General features: G+C 41.8%; 1 protein-coding gene across 1 annotated transcript in view; it reads right to left on the bottom strand.

The window, feature by feature from the left end:
• plxnb2a.1 (plexin b2a, tandem duplicate 1) overlaps positions 1–16,902 on the bottom strand; it is a 222,397-nt gene that overhangs the window by 58,721 nt on the left and 146,774 nt on the right. Inside the window, exons 4-9 of the mRNA XM_084910354.1 lie at positions 5,743–6,260; positions 3,676–4,002; positions 3,239–3,377; positions 1,684–1,829; positions 1,418–1,597; positions 67–201 (exon numbers count right to left, since the gene is read on the bottom strand). Coding sequence (XP_084766480.1) covers positions 67–201; positions 1,418–1,597; positions 1,684–1,829; positions 3,239–3,377; positions 3,676–4,002; positions 5,743–6,255 — 1,440 coding nt within the window. The 5' untranslated portion in view covers positions 6,256–6,260. The remainder of the gene's footprint in view (positions 1–66; positions 202–1,417; positions 1,598–1,683; positions 1,830–3,238; positions 3,378–3,675; positions 4,003–5,742; positions 6,261–16,902) is intronic.

Below are 16,902 nucleotides of genomic sequence, written 5' to 3'. Positions count from 1 at the left end.
AGAGAGAAATGGATTTAGTAAAAATGAATAATCAATCAGCCCCACGTCGGAGTGAGTGAGTCTGACCTTTTTCTCGGTGGTGATGTACAGGTGTTCGAGGCTCGAATCGAACAGCAGGTTCTTGTTGACCTTGTCTCCAGAGACTTTGCCAGCAGCTCGCCCGTACACCTCAGGATGGGCTGACAAATGCACCTTCAGCACCTGCAGAAACACAGAAAGTGCATTAACACATCCAAAACCCACACCCAATCCACTTTTTCAAAATAATATCACAGAGTGTCGTCTCAAGCCTCAAGCGAGGGAAGATGGATTGCCCTGTGAGTCTACAGTGATGAAGAGGGACCTGAGCATGAAGGTAAAACTGTTGACTGAAAGATCGAGCTATGGCTGCCAACTCTGGGCTGTGACTGGATGAACAGGATCGAGGATACAAGCAGTCGAAGCAGCTTCCTCTGGAGGGCGTCTGGGCTCACCCTTACAGATATAATGAGGGACTCATTATGTCTGTGGGAGGTTCAGGTGGTGTTTAGAGCAGAGCTGCTCAACCTCTGCATTGAAAGGAGTCAGTTAAGATGGTTCTGGCATCTGATAAGGATGCCTCCTTCATCCCTTCCAGATGAAGTGTTTCAGGAATATCCAATTGGGAGGAAACCTTGGGGCAGATCCAGGACCCTCCAGAGAAATTAGATCTCTCGGCCAGCTTGGGAACACCTCTGTGTCATCCCTGAAGAACTGGCCTCTTTGCTTAGACCGCTGCCCCCTGAGCCGGATCAGGATAAGCAGCAGAGAAAAAGATGTTGGATCCATTTAACTTGCTACTCTCTATCCAGCTATCCACCAGCATGAAGGTAAAACTGTTGATTTAATGGCCTACCTATATTCCTACCCTTTCCTATTGCCATGAGCTGTGGGTGGTGATCAAAAACGTAACACTGTGGACCCAAGCAGTCAAAATGAGCTCAGGCCAAATGGTGTCTGGCCTAAGTCTTAGAGGCAGGGGAAGCGCTCTTGGGATTTGGTATGAGACTCAAAGCACAGAAAGTACATCTGCTGCTCCCCAACACTGTAAGGTGCCAGATGAGAATGCCTTAAGGGTGGGGTGGTTTGTGCACGTCTAACTGAGAGCCTGGGGTGGACCAAGGGCATTCTGGGGAGAAGCATCGCTGCTTCGACCGTTTTCCTAATAACCCAGAAAAGTGGCAAAAATGTTAACAGTCAGACATAATTTTCCAGCATTCAGGGAATAAAAACAGACAAAATGGCGTTCCTGTCTTTAAAAACCTCACTGAAAATATAGCACTCACTGGTTTTATGTACCCGAACCAAAGAAAGAAAAGACAACGTAAAAAAGAATAAATAAAGGCGAGGAAGGAACGAATAATCTAGAAGTGACAGGATAGTGAAAAACATTTGTTACCTCTCCAGTGGCGGTGCCCACAAACGCCACAGCGTGTCCCATTTCCTCTGCCACAGCGACGGCGGTCAAGTGAGCCTTATGGGTCAACGAGGGCTCGGCTGTTAGGGCGAACTCAGCCTTACTAGCCAGTGGGGAGGGCAGGAACTCTGCTCCACACTTGTACCTGTGAGCCATGTCATTCTAATGGAGCGGAAATATATTACTTTATAACCTTTCATCTACTGCTGTAGCCATGCTTTATTTTTGACACAGATTGATGTTCTCACCTGATTGTTGCTGAGGCACAGCTCGTCAGATTTGGAGGAATAAGGTGAATAAACAGCAGGTTTATGGTCAATGATGCCGCTGTTGCTGTAACAGGCTCCTATTATCTGTACCAGCTTATCATTAATTGCCTTCAGAGGGTACATGCCTACAAACAGGAGCAAACACATCACGTCGACAATAACCTCATTATTAATATTCACAAGTTGTGATAGAAGAGGACACTTATGGTTTCTTTTCTCAGACCAAAATGCTTGATTTTTAATCCCACTTCAAAAAGGAGTCATTTATCAAAGTGCCCAGTATCAAACTGGATCCTGGGACAGGCTAATGCTAGCAAAGGAGATTCTTCCATCTACCTGAACTCCTGCTTTAACAGTGATTAAATACACTTTGGCAAAATGCTGCTGTATTTAACATTTTTACGCACACCGGAAGATTAATATCAGATGTGATTAATGGCTACACAAGTCTTGGTCGTGGAATTCTTTTGCTAGCTAAACTTTAATCTTAACCTGTTGGCCGCACAAATGCTGGAAACCACATCGCACGTCTGTGATAAAAACCCACAGATTTCATGCTTGACAAAGAAAAAAAATTCACTATAAAAATATCATTTGCTGTTTTTTTTCCCTTAAACAGGCATTGATGTTTTACAGTGTTTAACCAAAAACAGTACGTAGCTGTACAAAATTTCCTGTTTTTAACACAGGAGTTTGTTAAACTATACTTGCATAGTATAGGTTGTTTTAGTGGTAACACATTTGTCCTTTGCTGTCCTACATTACTGTCCAAAAGTCTTGAGCCATCCCCCATTTCTTTTTAAAATAAAAAAATGGAAACGGGTGCAGTGATTTATTGAAACATGCAAACCTACAAGTAAAGCATATATGGCAAAACATTTATACAATACTAAGGAGCTTGAAAGTCGCTGTTTGTTTAATTTTAATATATTTATTCATCAGCACAGCCTGAACTCTTAGGAAAACTTTCTTGAAATTTAAAAATGAAGCTCGTGCCAGTGAGATGCCTTCAAGATGGAAGACATGTAGCTCCAATCCATACTCTTTGTCTCCATGTGAACCAGCTTGTTGGTGGGAAACTACTACTTTATGTCTGTCAAACTGTTACATCTTTAGGATTTTTTCCAACTTAAAATCTTTTCTTTGCAGAGTTGTCTGTTGTGCGTAGACACAACACTGGTTTATCCCGTGAATTTGGTATCTCTTTTATGCATGAATGACTCATAGGTCGGCGTTTAGTGGCTTAAACACGAAACATTCCTCTGGTTCAATCGAGTAAAAGCCATTGGTTATATTACAGAATCTAATTTGCCCAGCTGTTATTGTCAGAGTACTTTAAAAGCTTACAGTTGAGGTTTCAGGCCAAGAATGCAGTTTGATCTTTAAACATTTTAGCTGATAAAGATCATCTGATATAGTAAATAAAAATCCAGAGCTATGCTTGAATTGTTCAGGTGCTGTCTCACTTTGCAAAGATCTGCTGGAAAGAAACTTTAGAAAGTTTATTCAACATTAGTCCCAAGCTGACACTCACACATGGCTGAAGTGGACGGGTCTTCATCAGAAGTAAAGGTGACAAAGAGCACCTTGTCAGAGGCTGAAACTGTTCCGTACTGGCTAGAGCTGGTCATACTCTGAGCCAAAGCTTTCCCCGGAGTTGCTACATAAGCAGCCTGGGAGAGGAGGAAAAGATAAAAATGCTGAATGTTTGACTGCTTTGTCTAAAAATATGTGTTTATCTGCGATACAGAGAAAGTGAACGCTGCATAAATGGAATCTACTTCCAGTGCAAGAGCATGTTAAATTTATTTTTTTTTAATTTTAAGAGGTCAGGACCGAGACACTCCTGAGAAGGATTCAATTCAAAGAAAACTCATCCAAACATAAAATGTGTTTTTCTGAGTCACTGCTGAGAGTTATACTGAATTGCTGGCAGCTTATTTCTGTGTCTGCAAAGTGCACAATCATTACCTGAACTTTGTTGTACTTGTTGGTAGCGCTACAGTTCAGCTGTAGCTCAGTGTAGGAGTAATAAAAGTGATCGTTCTCGCACATCCTGGAGATGAAGGTGAAGTTCTTGGTGTCCTGCACCCCGAGCGTACGGGAGAACAGGAAGTACACAAAGCCGCGGTCTTTGAAGGCAAAGCGGAAGTCGTGCAGGTACAACAGGACGAAGGGATTCGCCTGGACCGCAGAGGCCTCAATGATGCTGTCAAAAACCACCCAATCGCGATGGTCCTGGAGGATTCGCGTGGAGATCAGCTTGGTGCTGTCGTGGCTGCCGTACCCTTTGGCAACCTGAGATAAAAGAGGTGACAGATTCATTTAGGGTTTTGTTGCATAGGTCTTGAGACCAGTTGGCAACTGCCTGGCAACCACTGGTAGCTAAGTAAAAATGAGTAATCCCAACCAGTTGCTGGACGTGAAACTGATATCAAAAGCCCCATTCATGCAGGCTTAGAGACCAGTCACCACCAAAAACCAACAGTCTTGACCTTTCAGTCGAGAGGTTGCTGAAGGTTGCTAGCAAGAAAATTGGTCATGAACAGGGTCCTGTTGGAAAACTGTTGTTATTACTTTGGTTCCAAACACCTGGAAGTTGGCATGGAAGACTGGACTGCAAACCTCGCCAGCTACTCGCCAAGCAGTAGTAAAACAGTGAAAAATTCAATGCACACCAGAATCCCCTGTGAAGTAAAAGTTAACCGTTATGAACTGTGTTACTGTTGCTGTACGACAACTTTTACCTTGACACATTGTCCCTTTCTGGTTTGCATTTTAAGCTTCACTACAGCTCGGAGAGTAAATGGTGAGTGTTTGCAGACATGGTGGCATCTTCCATGCAAATCACACACAACCACAGCAATCTGCTAACAACCAAAGCAATCCTAAGTATAACTCTTTATGACCAATTTCACCCAGTGGCAGGCAGCAACCTTTGGAAAACACATTTTTCCCTAGCAGCTGGAGGTTGTCAACCGGTCTCTAGGCCAGTATGAAAACATCTCACTTCACTACTTTGCTGAATTTAAGAAATTCCAACATGGCAGCCCCCACCACTCATTTTTTAAAATTAGTTTTTCTTAATGTATCAAACCCCCAGTAGCAGATTTATGGCTGGAACATATAATGAACCATCCATTTACAGAACAGATGGTGAAGAGCCTGAAATATCTTAAGAAAAATAAGCCCAGTTTCAAAAAACATGTATTTTTTTCACATTCCACAAAAAAATGCTACATTCATAAATCAAAGAAAGGCATCGGCGTGGCTCCTCGCTTTAACCATCTTCATGCTGGTGTGGCATGGCCCATAAATTCATGCAGTGAAGAAAAAAAAAAGGCGCAGGAAACATTAAGCAGTTGATTTATTTGCATTTTTACTTACAGTTTGCTCTTTGTGACTCTGAGAACCTGCACTTAACAGTAGATTTACCTTAACAATGGATCAAGCAGCTGGCTCGTGAGGAGGATGGAGCAACAAGAAGCCAAAGAAAGTGAATACCAGACCTATATTCATCAAGTGGAGAGTATTTGAATGCACTTCTTTGTTTGTGTCCACTGGATGTGCACATCAACCACACATTCATCTTTATAGGATGAAAATATATTGCTAAATGCATTTAAAGTGCATCCTTCTGTTGAGAAATACAACCCATTCTCCTCTCACTCCAGCAAACAGAGCCGTCGAGAGGGGAAAAATATATTTGATTTGATTAGAAGAACCATTAAAAGCGTCTATATGCATGTTTGGAATAGAAGGGAAAACTCAGTGGAAGACATAACATCATAAACCATCTTTTAAAGGCCAATTCTCCGATGCTGTATAAATAAAACGAAAAACACTTAAAGATAACTGACAAGAGAGCTCATTTCCCATATGGCTCTCAATTTAATTTCTCTACAAATTGCAGTTTTATTGTGTTTGCTCACACAGTATCACAGATGGTGAAGATCATCATCAGATTATTTTTTATTTACTGCAGGAAATAATTTGAACTTTCCATTTGTGTGTGTGAATGTGTTTTTCCGTCCTCACCAGAAACACTGTCAAGTTGTCTTTCTCCTCTGTGAAATACGACATCACTCCCACCACAGAGACGCCCTCCTCGGCGCTCGCCACGTACGACTTCTCCCCTTTGTTGTCGCTGAAGTACAACTGGTGGTCCACCTTGCTCAGGTTGCGCAGCGAGCAGATGCCTCTGAAGAGGCTGCCGCACACCACCAGCACGTCTTTGGTCCCGTGCACCAGCAGCAGCTTGTTGTGGTTGTTGGTTTCCACGGCCTCCTCACAGGCGTCGTTGACGGGCGGCGTGCACTGCCGGTTGTCCTTCTTCGGGCCCGTTTTGGCTTGGAACTCGAGGTTAAGGTCAGAGTTCAGCTGGTATATTGCGTTAACGGCGGCGACGTACAGACGGCCCGTGTGGGGATCAGCCACCACGTTGTTTATCAAAGTTTCGGATGAGAACACTGCATTCTCACCGTGGGAGGGCCTGTAGCAAAGAGCTGCCACGAAGACTAGGGCAAAACACCACGCCCACCACCGCTCCATTGTGTCTGGGACAAAAACAGGAGACAGAAAACATTTATTTCAAATGGTCATTTTTCCTGATTTTTTAGCTTACATTCATAAACGAATTATTGGCAGCTAAGTTTTACAAGGTCCAACAACAATTTATATATTTTTATACTTAAATCACAACACTCTGATCAACAAACACCTCATAGATGATTCTTTTGACCTGGCTTTTAACGCTCTCACTAAAATGTCACAGGTAGGCCAAAAGCGCTGGACAAATAGAGGCAGGGTTAAAAGTCCAAAATAAAATCTTTAATCAATGCTGGGGTCAAACACAGAAAGGTGAAGGCAAGAAGCAGGCAAATGGCAAAATCGAAAAAAAACCCGAAAATGTGTGGAGGACACAACGAAATGCCTGGAAGGACTGATGAGTGATAACAAGACAGCCTGGCAGCAAACAAAGAGAAACCTTTTCACACTTCTGCCCTCAGGTAAGCACTACACAAGTCTGAAATCAAGCACAAAAAACCGTCACAAATAGCTTCTACCCACAAGCCGTCAGACTCCTGAATAGGGTAATTAGCACTGCCCCCCACTCACTCCATCACTCCTCCTGACTGCTGCTTCTCCATCTCCATTATTATCAACTGCATGCAATATTTACACCAGGCAAAAGCAGCTTTTTTTAAACCCAGATTTTACCTGCACACTGATTTTTCATTATAGTTTCATGTTTTTATATGGAGAGCCAAGTTATAATCACGGCTTAAACTAGCATGCATGTCTTTGGATTGTGGTGATGGTCGCGGTGCCCAGGGAGCTCATGCGTGCACAGGGGTGGGGGAAACATGCAGGCTCTACATGGCCGATGGATTCAAACACAGGACCTTGACCTCAGTGTTAGGACTGGAACTGAATTGAGCCGATAGTCAGCCGACTGATAACCAGTGAATTGGCAGGTTATTTAACTCCACTTTGAGTAACACTTTTCCATTTATTTATGGAATATCTTTGGACATGGATGTTTATCTGAACAAAAATATATCAAGATTTTTCATTTTTGTGATATTAAATATTGTTTAAGACCGCTTCATAAAAGCCCTGTTCAACTGTCTTTCTCCAACAAACATTGCTGACAACGAACCCAGTGAACTTGAAACCGTGGAGACACTGGGAATAGTGCTTGTCCTCTAAACAAAGCAGAGTCTTTAACGGCACTCTGACATTGCAGAGCAGCACCAACAGCAGCACAAACTCAAGGAGAAAAGAATGAACGCTGAGAGCAAACAGAGACGCAAAGAAATAATGAGGAGCTTCTCATTAAACCCAGAACATCCTTTACTGGAGGAAGAGGAGAGGGTTGGGGGAGCTGGGGGAGGAGGAGGAGAAGGTGGAGGTAACGAACTCAAAGTGAGAGTTGCTGAGCCAGATTAGATTAGCAAAGACAAAAGAAGTGTGTGTGTGTGTGTGTGAGAGAGAGAAAGAGAGACTGAGTGTAGCAATTAGTTGTCTGACACACTGAGATTCTCCTTCCATTAGTCTAGATGGGTGTGTTTAATTATAGCTGTGGCCTGTGGCTGTAAAACAAGGCTCTAGTTTTCAGCAACACCACACTCACTGTAACGTCTTTCTGCTCTAACCCTGTGCAGATGTCCAGAGGTGCAACTTTCAGGTTCTCCACAACTGCTTCACATCAGCTGAAATCATTTTCATCACTTTCTTCCTTCTGAATGTTAGCGGGCACCTCACGAAAATCTTTCTAATTAACGAGGCCTCGTCTCTGCCTCCCCGCTCACATAAATCAAAACGCTTAGTGTCGCATCATGGTTATTTATTTTTTGCTTTCATTATCTGGTATTTTACTGGCCAACTGCTGCTTTTACAGCAGGAATCAGATAGTTCTGATTGGTGTTCAATTGACTGGTGCATCCCCTGTGTTTCTGCTCCCTGCTAATTGAATTCACTTCAGGTCGGTTCACTGCAAAGGGATTTATTAGCGTGAAAAGACTTATCTCGCTACCCACCTGCTCTCCCAAATTACCCATCCTCAGATATCAAGAGTCAGGTAGTCTAATGGCTGCAGTGCAGAGTTTAGAGAAGTGCTAGAGAGGAGAAAACGCTGGGAACACACACACATACACACACACAGAGCTACTCGAGAACAGTGCTTACCAAAGGTTTGAAACCCTCTTTTTTGGAAAATGTGAATATTTCAACAAGTCCTCAAACTAAATCATCATATCTGGGTTTGGAGAGGGAGGCGGGGGTGGCACAGGCATTTACTCTCACTTGCTCTGGTTCAGGTGCTAAAAATAAAGGGATAGTGTTAAGAAAAGTAAAGATTTGGCTTAAAATACTCAGTTTTTCTGTGTTTCCAGGGTAACGCAAGTTCCTCCACCACAAGATGTTGACACCCTCAGGCCACATGCACTTCTTCAGATGGCCACTAAGGGCCATTAAACGTTAAAATGACATATAGTAACTATAGTAGCCATAGTAGTCGGAAGGTCTTCCCGTTTCCGTTTGCATCCGGGCTTTTCACAGTCCTGGTAATCTACCAGAGCTAACCCTCAGTAAGAAGTTGGCAAGAGTCTGCAGACAAGTCGCTATCTTCTATGCAGATTCTGAATACCCACAGTAACCTTAGTAATTTACTGCCTCTTAATAATCAAATAACTGATACTGAAAATACCTGTCATTGGCCAAAGTCAGGGAAATGTAAGAAAACAGGCACATGGAAGTATTCAAAATAAAACCAAATAAAATGGACCCAAAACCAGAGTCCTGTACCCTGGATGCATGAAGTCTCCCGTTGTTCTTGTACCAAAACAAACATAAGGAGTAGAAGAAAAAAAGCTCAGAAAAAGAAGGCCAAAGTTTGGTTGAGCTTTATAAAGGTTGTTTGTTAAAATGAAAAGATTGCGCTGCCGGCTGACTGGCAGATTTAATTTGGCTGGACATCATTATTCTCAGTTTTCACACATTTAAAAGAGATGCAAACTTAAGGGCTGATTATTATGCAGCTCTTTCAGCTCTACAATAGTCAAAAGGTTAAATTCTACAGTGAACTATAAACAAGCTTCTTATCCCTCCTACTTCTGCTTTGAGCCTTTAAAATGTGCTTGTTAGCGAATGTGGTTAAACTGCCAAATGAGGGTGCGGGTCAACACCTACTCCTCTGCGTTTTTACCACCCTTTGCTCCCACGTTAACGCTGCCTCTGTGTCGCTGTCATGTGGCCGCCTCTCTCATTAAATTTCACATCTCCAAGGTGCCCAGCTCTGTAAGAAGGGATAAAGACGACAGGTATATTCACCTTCTCCTCTCGCTCAGAAGCCCTGTTATGGATGTGTGCATCTGCCACATCAAAGGAGAAAAAAAAAAATCATCTCTGGCTCCACTCAGGAGCCGACTCTGTGCTCTGCCAGCCATCTTGCCCCTTTCTTTTCTCTCTGCAGTATTTCCTCTCTTTCATCCTCCTGCTCTGGTTCTTTAACCCTGACTGGTGTCAGAATAAACTGGGTGTGTGTGTTTCTGTGCGTCTGCTCTTGTTCTTGTGAGAACCAGCTTGACTTTTAGATGTGCAGTTGTCTTGGGTGAAAAGCGTCTCTTTGCATTTAAAGAGGACCACAATAAAAACACATATTCATAAAGATCAGCGTTGACATCACCGGTGTCTATGAAGCCTATTTTTAAAGATGTTTTAAAGCATGGTTACTGTTGAATGGAGGGAACTGACAAAGCTGAAAACTGAAAAGGATGCTCACTGCTTCCTCATTCCTACTGAATGATTCAGGACGCCCAAAATTGTGTAAACGAGACAAAAACTGGTAGGCAAATGAGCAGTTTTTAGTTTTACTACCACTCGGCGACGTTCATACAAACTATGCGTGACCACAGCAGTCTGCTAGCAGCCGCAGCAATTGGCAAGAAGGAGGTTAATGGGGTCGCACCCTTGTTAAAACTGATTTCACTCAGCGACAGCCAGCAACCACTCGCCAACAAGTCTGAGGGTGAGGAAGTACCTCTGTATGTAGTGACCACAGGACATTTGAGACACAGAGGGCTTAGACAGAGTGCGGAAACAGACAACTCACTTAACTCACAGTGAAAATATTACCTGAAGAAATAACTCGATGGCATCATATAAATTAGCTTACAAGTTGCAAATTATCTGATATCATGCACAGCATGTGTCACAGATGAAACGCACCCCTGACAGACTCGACTTTATCTCATTCCTGGCCCTGTGGGATGGACAGAGGCGGATGGGTTCCAGGCCTCAGGCCACATTTTGCCCAGCACAGCTCAACTCACTCATTCAGTTAAATTCAGTTGTATTTTATATACATAAACCTGTGTCTGTGGTTAGTCATCTTTAGGAACTAATGACTTGTTTAAGGTTATGAATTTTTAACATTGAAAAACTTGAGCTTAAAAAAACCTAGTGAGTTTAAATATGACACAAATGGGTTTACATCATATTTAAACACATAGGAGACAAAATAGGAGCGAGACGTGGCGTTTGACACATCACGTGTGTACTTCACTGAATAAACAGCAATACCTGGGAATGATAATAGTCAGATTACTCTCATGTGGCTGACAGTTTTATCCAGTATACTATGAAGAAGTCATCATATCTGCCCTGAATACATTGAATTTTGGACTCTGTGATCATCTTTGTTGTCCTTGACATTCAGCTTATTACTTTAAATGTTTCTGCATATGACATCCAGTGAACCTGGTCTCCAAGGCAACAGAAACATGCTAAAAAGACAAATATTACAACATGGGCCGCCTTAAAACTCAATTTTTGGTCTTGACCAACTGCTGAGAAAAATATCTGGCTCTTTAGATGCTAAATATTCCACTGTATGCAGATGGTAGCCAAAAATGATCCTGATTAGAGCGATGCCACATTTAGGTTGCAGGCAAAGAAACTGCAAAATGAGCTATAAGACACTAAAATTACACATTTGGCAATAAACTTGTGTGGGCTCATCACAATCAGGGGACATACAGTGATTAGGTCCATTGTTTACATAAGTAATACTGACCCCAGCAGTAATTTTTCATATCAAATCTGGTTTCACCAACTTCCCCCTTCTGTCTAATCACCACTGTAAAATAACCTGAACACAGCACCTTGGGTCTCGGTAACTTCAAGCATTTAAAGCCATTCTTTTAATGTCTTATAGACAATGATTAACTGAGAAAATAATCACCCAGTTAATTGAGGATGAAAACCATTGTTAGATGCAGCCCTTGTGAGAAGGATGCTAACTGGCTGATTGTTTTATGCAGTGCACCTGCGCAAAAGCATGAGCCCTCCTCACGTTCCTCCACTCATTTATTTCCATCTGTAGCACGCCTGTATCCATCTGGCGGGAGTCAGATTATAGGTTTGACATATCTGGGTTAACAGAATTCAGGAATTAATGTATTCAGTAAAAGGTCTGCTTAAATTTAGTATTACAACTGCCTCCGTTGTAGTACCAGCACTGCATTAGACTGAAAACTGGAATTACCAACAATGGGATTAAATGCAAATGCAGTGATAAAAATCAAAGACCAGGACACACACATACACACTAATAGGCAAGCGAACAGCAGTATGTGACTCATTAAAATCCTGGGTGCATACTTTGTAAAAGTCTTGAGCACAGACCCCTCTGCTAAAAAGTTTGGAGTGAAACTAAATCCAGGAATGTCTGCCGAAGCTCCAGCCAGGGGAATAAAGCCTGACTGATTTTCTCCTTCTGTCTAACCTCTCTAAGCTTTTCTCTTTCTAGCTGCTCTTTATAATTCACATTGTTTCGCTCTCCCGCTCTCTGTCTTTACATCTTTACCCGCGGGAACGAGTTCAAACAAAACCGGTGTTCTGACACACGAGATCCCGAGGGATTAACCTGGTCTGAAACGCCATCTATGGCTCTGTCTGTCAGTTTGTCTTTCTCACTGAGTGTTTGTACTTTAACCTGCCTGTCTGTCCACATGTGGTTTGTGCCTGGCTAACATTTCACCTCAAAAAACACTTAATATGTGACAGTCTGGTTTCCATTAAGTTTGTGATCCAAGAACATTGTATAACATTCTTGGAGAGACACCCGATCGTCCAGTCTTAGGTTTTGTTTTAGGTTTTTCTCTGAAATGTTGCAATGCTGCAAAAGTTCTATTAAACAGTGTAAAGGCAATTTAACCAGAGCTAATTGTACTCAGTGCAACATGACAAAGCAGCTGAAAGAAGGCTCATTTTTTTAGTAAATCTGGCAAAAATAATCTGAAGCACCCAAACCACCAGCACTGCTAAAATAAAAGCCAAGAAAAAGGGTTGCAAACCTGTGGCTGATGAGCCAAAACATAGCCCTTCTTTCCTGTCTCTAGTGGCTCTCTGTGGCTTTGACAAGAATCCTAGATGACTAGAGTTGTTTTCAGTAAAAGACCAGTTGTGCTTAGGTATGTAATAACTTCCTGAAAGACCCGTTTATGAGCTAGGACACTTAATTGTCCCATTTTTATTTATTTTTTTTAATTTTTTTTTTTTTACAAGTCATCCACAAGAATTTAGAAATTAAATTGTCAAAGTCACCAAAAAATCATAAATAGCTTATTGCCGGTTGCGCCACCTTCTCTATTAGGCTTAAATGTGTTTTGTGGCTCCTTAAAGACTTTAGTTCAGAAATTGCTAAAGAATTTGATCTTCCGACCCTGTAGGAAACCAACTAAAACTAAATCACAGGGTTGCTGGGAGGGGGGGGGCATCTTTTAAACTATACCATCTGTGTATATTACAGGGTTCTGTATTATTTTGGAGACATCCCAAGTCTTAAGTTATGTTCAGACAAGCCAGTTCTAGAGTTGCCCTGACTGCCCACAAACCAAGCTGGTATGATTGAGAAGGCTGAAACTGAAAACTTAAATCTGCTGCTTGGCCTAATGAATCTGACTTGCCCGGGAGCTAAGGTGAAGATAAGAAACAAGTGTTAAGTTTAGCTACAGGTTGAGAAAAACCCACAGAGAAACAGTCCATGAAGTCATCGCTAGCTAGCTTGGAGCTAAAGACTGTAAAGTAAGCACAATGATTGCTTGGGGCAATAAACCATAGACATTTTGACAAGGTCAAAAATCGGCTTCACTGTCTGAAAATGATCAAACTCTCTCCAGAAGAATTATATAACTGTTTTCATGAGCTAAGAGGTTTAAACTATGGCCAAGTAACTGATCCTGATGGGTTGTGTTGATGGAATATCACTGAAAATGCCAGGAATTTCCAGAGAATGTAAAAATAACTCATTTTAGATGAAGTTATCCACCTTTAAGTCCCGTATAAATGTGCAGAAATCCAAACCAACATTGGCTGAGCTCTTGTAATATTTTACAGATGTTGGATCTCCGAGTCAGAGCCCAGTTGGGATGGAAACCTTTTCAAATATGCTGCACCTTTCTCCAGGAATAGAAGGATCTCAGATTCCCAGAACTGTTTATCAAGTCAGCTGTAAAAGAGCTGAAAATTAGCACTGTTATTCAGTGTATGTATTTTGCACATATCATGATACCCAGTCACTATTTCCTCTTGTTAATATACATTAGGTGATTCTAGAAAAGCAGCTATTTATCACCTTTTCTACCTGCATTAGTGGATCCCTGCTACTGTACCCAGATCCATCCTTCAGTCTATATGCTCCTCAGGTGTGGGGCTGACATTTAGACATGGTTCTTAACTTGGCTGGATATCTGCAGTATCAAATGACACCTTATTTTTTTCCATCTTACTTTCACATTAGTGTGCTGGAAATTTATGGTACCAGCAGAATCGTTTTCTTGTTTATGAGAGGAATCTTCTCTGATTTTAAAACGCCCCAATGTGGTCTCATTTACATTCATGCCCACTGCCGGGCGACATTAGCCATTCATGACATCGGGCCGCAGGAACATTGGAGCTGATTGGCCGGGCCTAGAGGGGATATGAGTGCTATGATTGGCGGAGCCCGGGGGAAATGGAGTTCTTATTGGTGGTAATGAAGAAGCCTGAAGGAGAGCATGGCTGAGACAAAGTAAGCATAAAACTAAAAGACCAAAGAGGATAGAACACACACAGTCGCTATACCTCATCTATCACCAACACACTCCCCCACACACACTCCCTCCCACACACACACACACTCCCTCCCACACACACTCTCCTTTACCATTCCCAGAGTCCACAGCTACATCATACAATTTACACTGCAGAGATACAAACAGAGACCGAGAGGATGCAGAGGTATCAGAGTTGCTTTTGAAGAGGCTCTTGAGGAGGCGCCAGGTGTACTGAAAGCAATGGAGAGTATTGCTGTATTAGCACCACATATGCTGTCTAGATGTCCGAGTCATCCCAGAAAGATGGGTTTGAAAAAGAAAATATGTCACTATACCAGATGGAAACTTATAGACATGATATGAAATGTGCAGTAAATGTAAACAAACGCTGAAGCGAGAGCTCACTTCCAGCTAACCTTCAAAACACTGGTAGGCTTTAACTAAATGACTGTTTCGCTTCATAGTCACTATATTTTACCCCAACTTATACCTGTATATAAAAGATGGACCATAACATACCATAACATCACCCACTGGTTTTGGACACCACATTTTGCAGCCGTTTGGTTGACGCCATGTGAGTTTTTTGGATTCCTATTTGGACGAGAGGATGGAGTGCTGAGTCATCACCTAATGTTAGCAAGCTCCATTCATGAACTCTACAGGTGATACAAAGACACAAATATCTGCTAACTAGTGCCCGGTAAGAAACTTAGGTAGAAAAGCATCAACCATGATAGACCTGCACTCAATCTACAGCAGGCGGTGCTGGACCAAGGCCAGGAAGATCGTGAAGGACCTCAGCCATCCCAACAATGGACTGTTCTCCCTGTTGAGGTCAGGAAAGCGATTCCGCTCCCTGAAGACCAACACAGAGAGACTGAGGAGGAGCTTCTTCCCGCAGGCGATACGGTCTCTCAATCACACCACCACATAGTACTGACCCACACATATGGTTTTTACACACACACTGGGCATTCTGGACTTTGTTTACACTAGTGGCCACTGCACAACTACACTGCGTGGTCATCTAATCGAATCACTTTATCACTTAAGTCACTTAAATAAATCACTTTAAGCATATTTGCACTGCACAAGACACTTACACATGTGGATTGCACAACCCTGGACATTATATTTCTTCATTTCCATTTAGTACTTGTATAGCTGCTGTTATTGTTCTATATTTCTTCATATATTCCTATATATTTCTATATTGTGTATTTGTGTATTGTGTATTTTGTTGTACAGTTATTTTATTTTCAACTTTAATTTTTATATTTTACTTTATTCTTTCCCAGTTAAATTTACCCTTCATTTTAATTTTCATATTTATTTCCTATCCTATTCATAGTCTTTTTTTCTTTAGGTCACGAGCAGTTGTCTAAGCATTTCAGTGCATATCGTACTCTGTATGACTGTGTATGTGACAAATAAAATTTGTGTCTGCACACCATCAAATATTCAGCCATTGTACAGTTCTTATAAAGTGGAAACTATCCCTACAGACCAAAAGCGTTTTTTTGTAGCAGGCTGCACAGAGTCTGTGAGGATGGATTCTCTTTTGGAGCCACCCTCAAGTGGCTATAAGAGGAAGTGCAGTTTGTAGCACTTTCATTTTCGCATCATTTTTCAGCCTTGAAGGTTTCCACTTGATGCAGACCAAAGTCAAAGTTAAAAGAGAGTGAAGTACATTTTTTAAACCAAAACTTTGAAAATCTAAAAAGCATTACTTTGTTCCAGACTCTTGTGTCTGCAGACATTCTTTGCCCTTTTTTATTGCAAGAAACCCCCCCCAAAACAGAACACTGTTGAGGGAAGGAGGTTAAAAACTCTTTGCATGTGCATGGAATTGCTAGGTTCTTGTCCATAAACACTCAATAAAACCCCTCGACAACAGCAACCTCCATATGTCCACAAAATTGCAAGGAAAGGTTACTAAAGCTGACTAAAGCTTATCTAGAAATAATAAGTCTCTGGAAAAATCTAGTTTTAGCATTTTCATGTCTAACATTTTAATCTTTGACATGAAATGTATCAACAAAACTAAATAAGCATGCAATGTTGCACACGTTTCCTGCAAACTGAACAATATGTTAACTCTGGTGCTAAGGTAAGTGCTGCTTATCTATGGGATGCACAAAGACATGTTCGAAATGTTTTTAAAAGCATTTGAAGAGGCAAAACTGTTAAATAATCATTCCAAAAAAGTAACCTCCAAGATATTGTGAGTGATGAACTGACCGAAGGATACAATTGGTGGGGAATAAAAAAAAAGGACACTGGGAAAATAATCTGCTCAGCAACAAAATGAGTTCATTAAAGCTTCGAGGATGCATATTAAACTACTGCCTGTGTTCTATATTAATCTTAAAGTGGACATTATAGCATGACAGGATAACACCCTCTAATGACGTGACCTTTGAGAGGAGGATTAGTCTTATGATGGAAGGTCGGAGGGGTCAGCAGTTATTAAGCAGGCTGAGTGCGTTACAGCTACACACACTCTTGTCTGTGTAGTACCACTTGGTAACGTCTCAGCAGGGCAGTGACACAGACAGCAGAAACAAACAGTGTCGGGGCAGAGACAAAAGACAGA

This window comes from Perissodus microlepis, chromosome 17 (assembly GCF_051167445.1).
Source record: "Perissodus microlepis isolate ML-2025 ecotype Zambia chromosome 17, ASM5116744v1, whole genome shotgun sequence".
In the NCBI taxonomy this organism is placed as follows: Eukaryota; Metazoa; Chordata; class Actinopteri; order Cichliformes; family Cichlidae; genus Perissodus; species Perissodus microlepis.
Note: the sequence above shows the minus strand (reverse complement) of the source record. Positions and strands in the feature narration are given on the sequence as shown.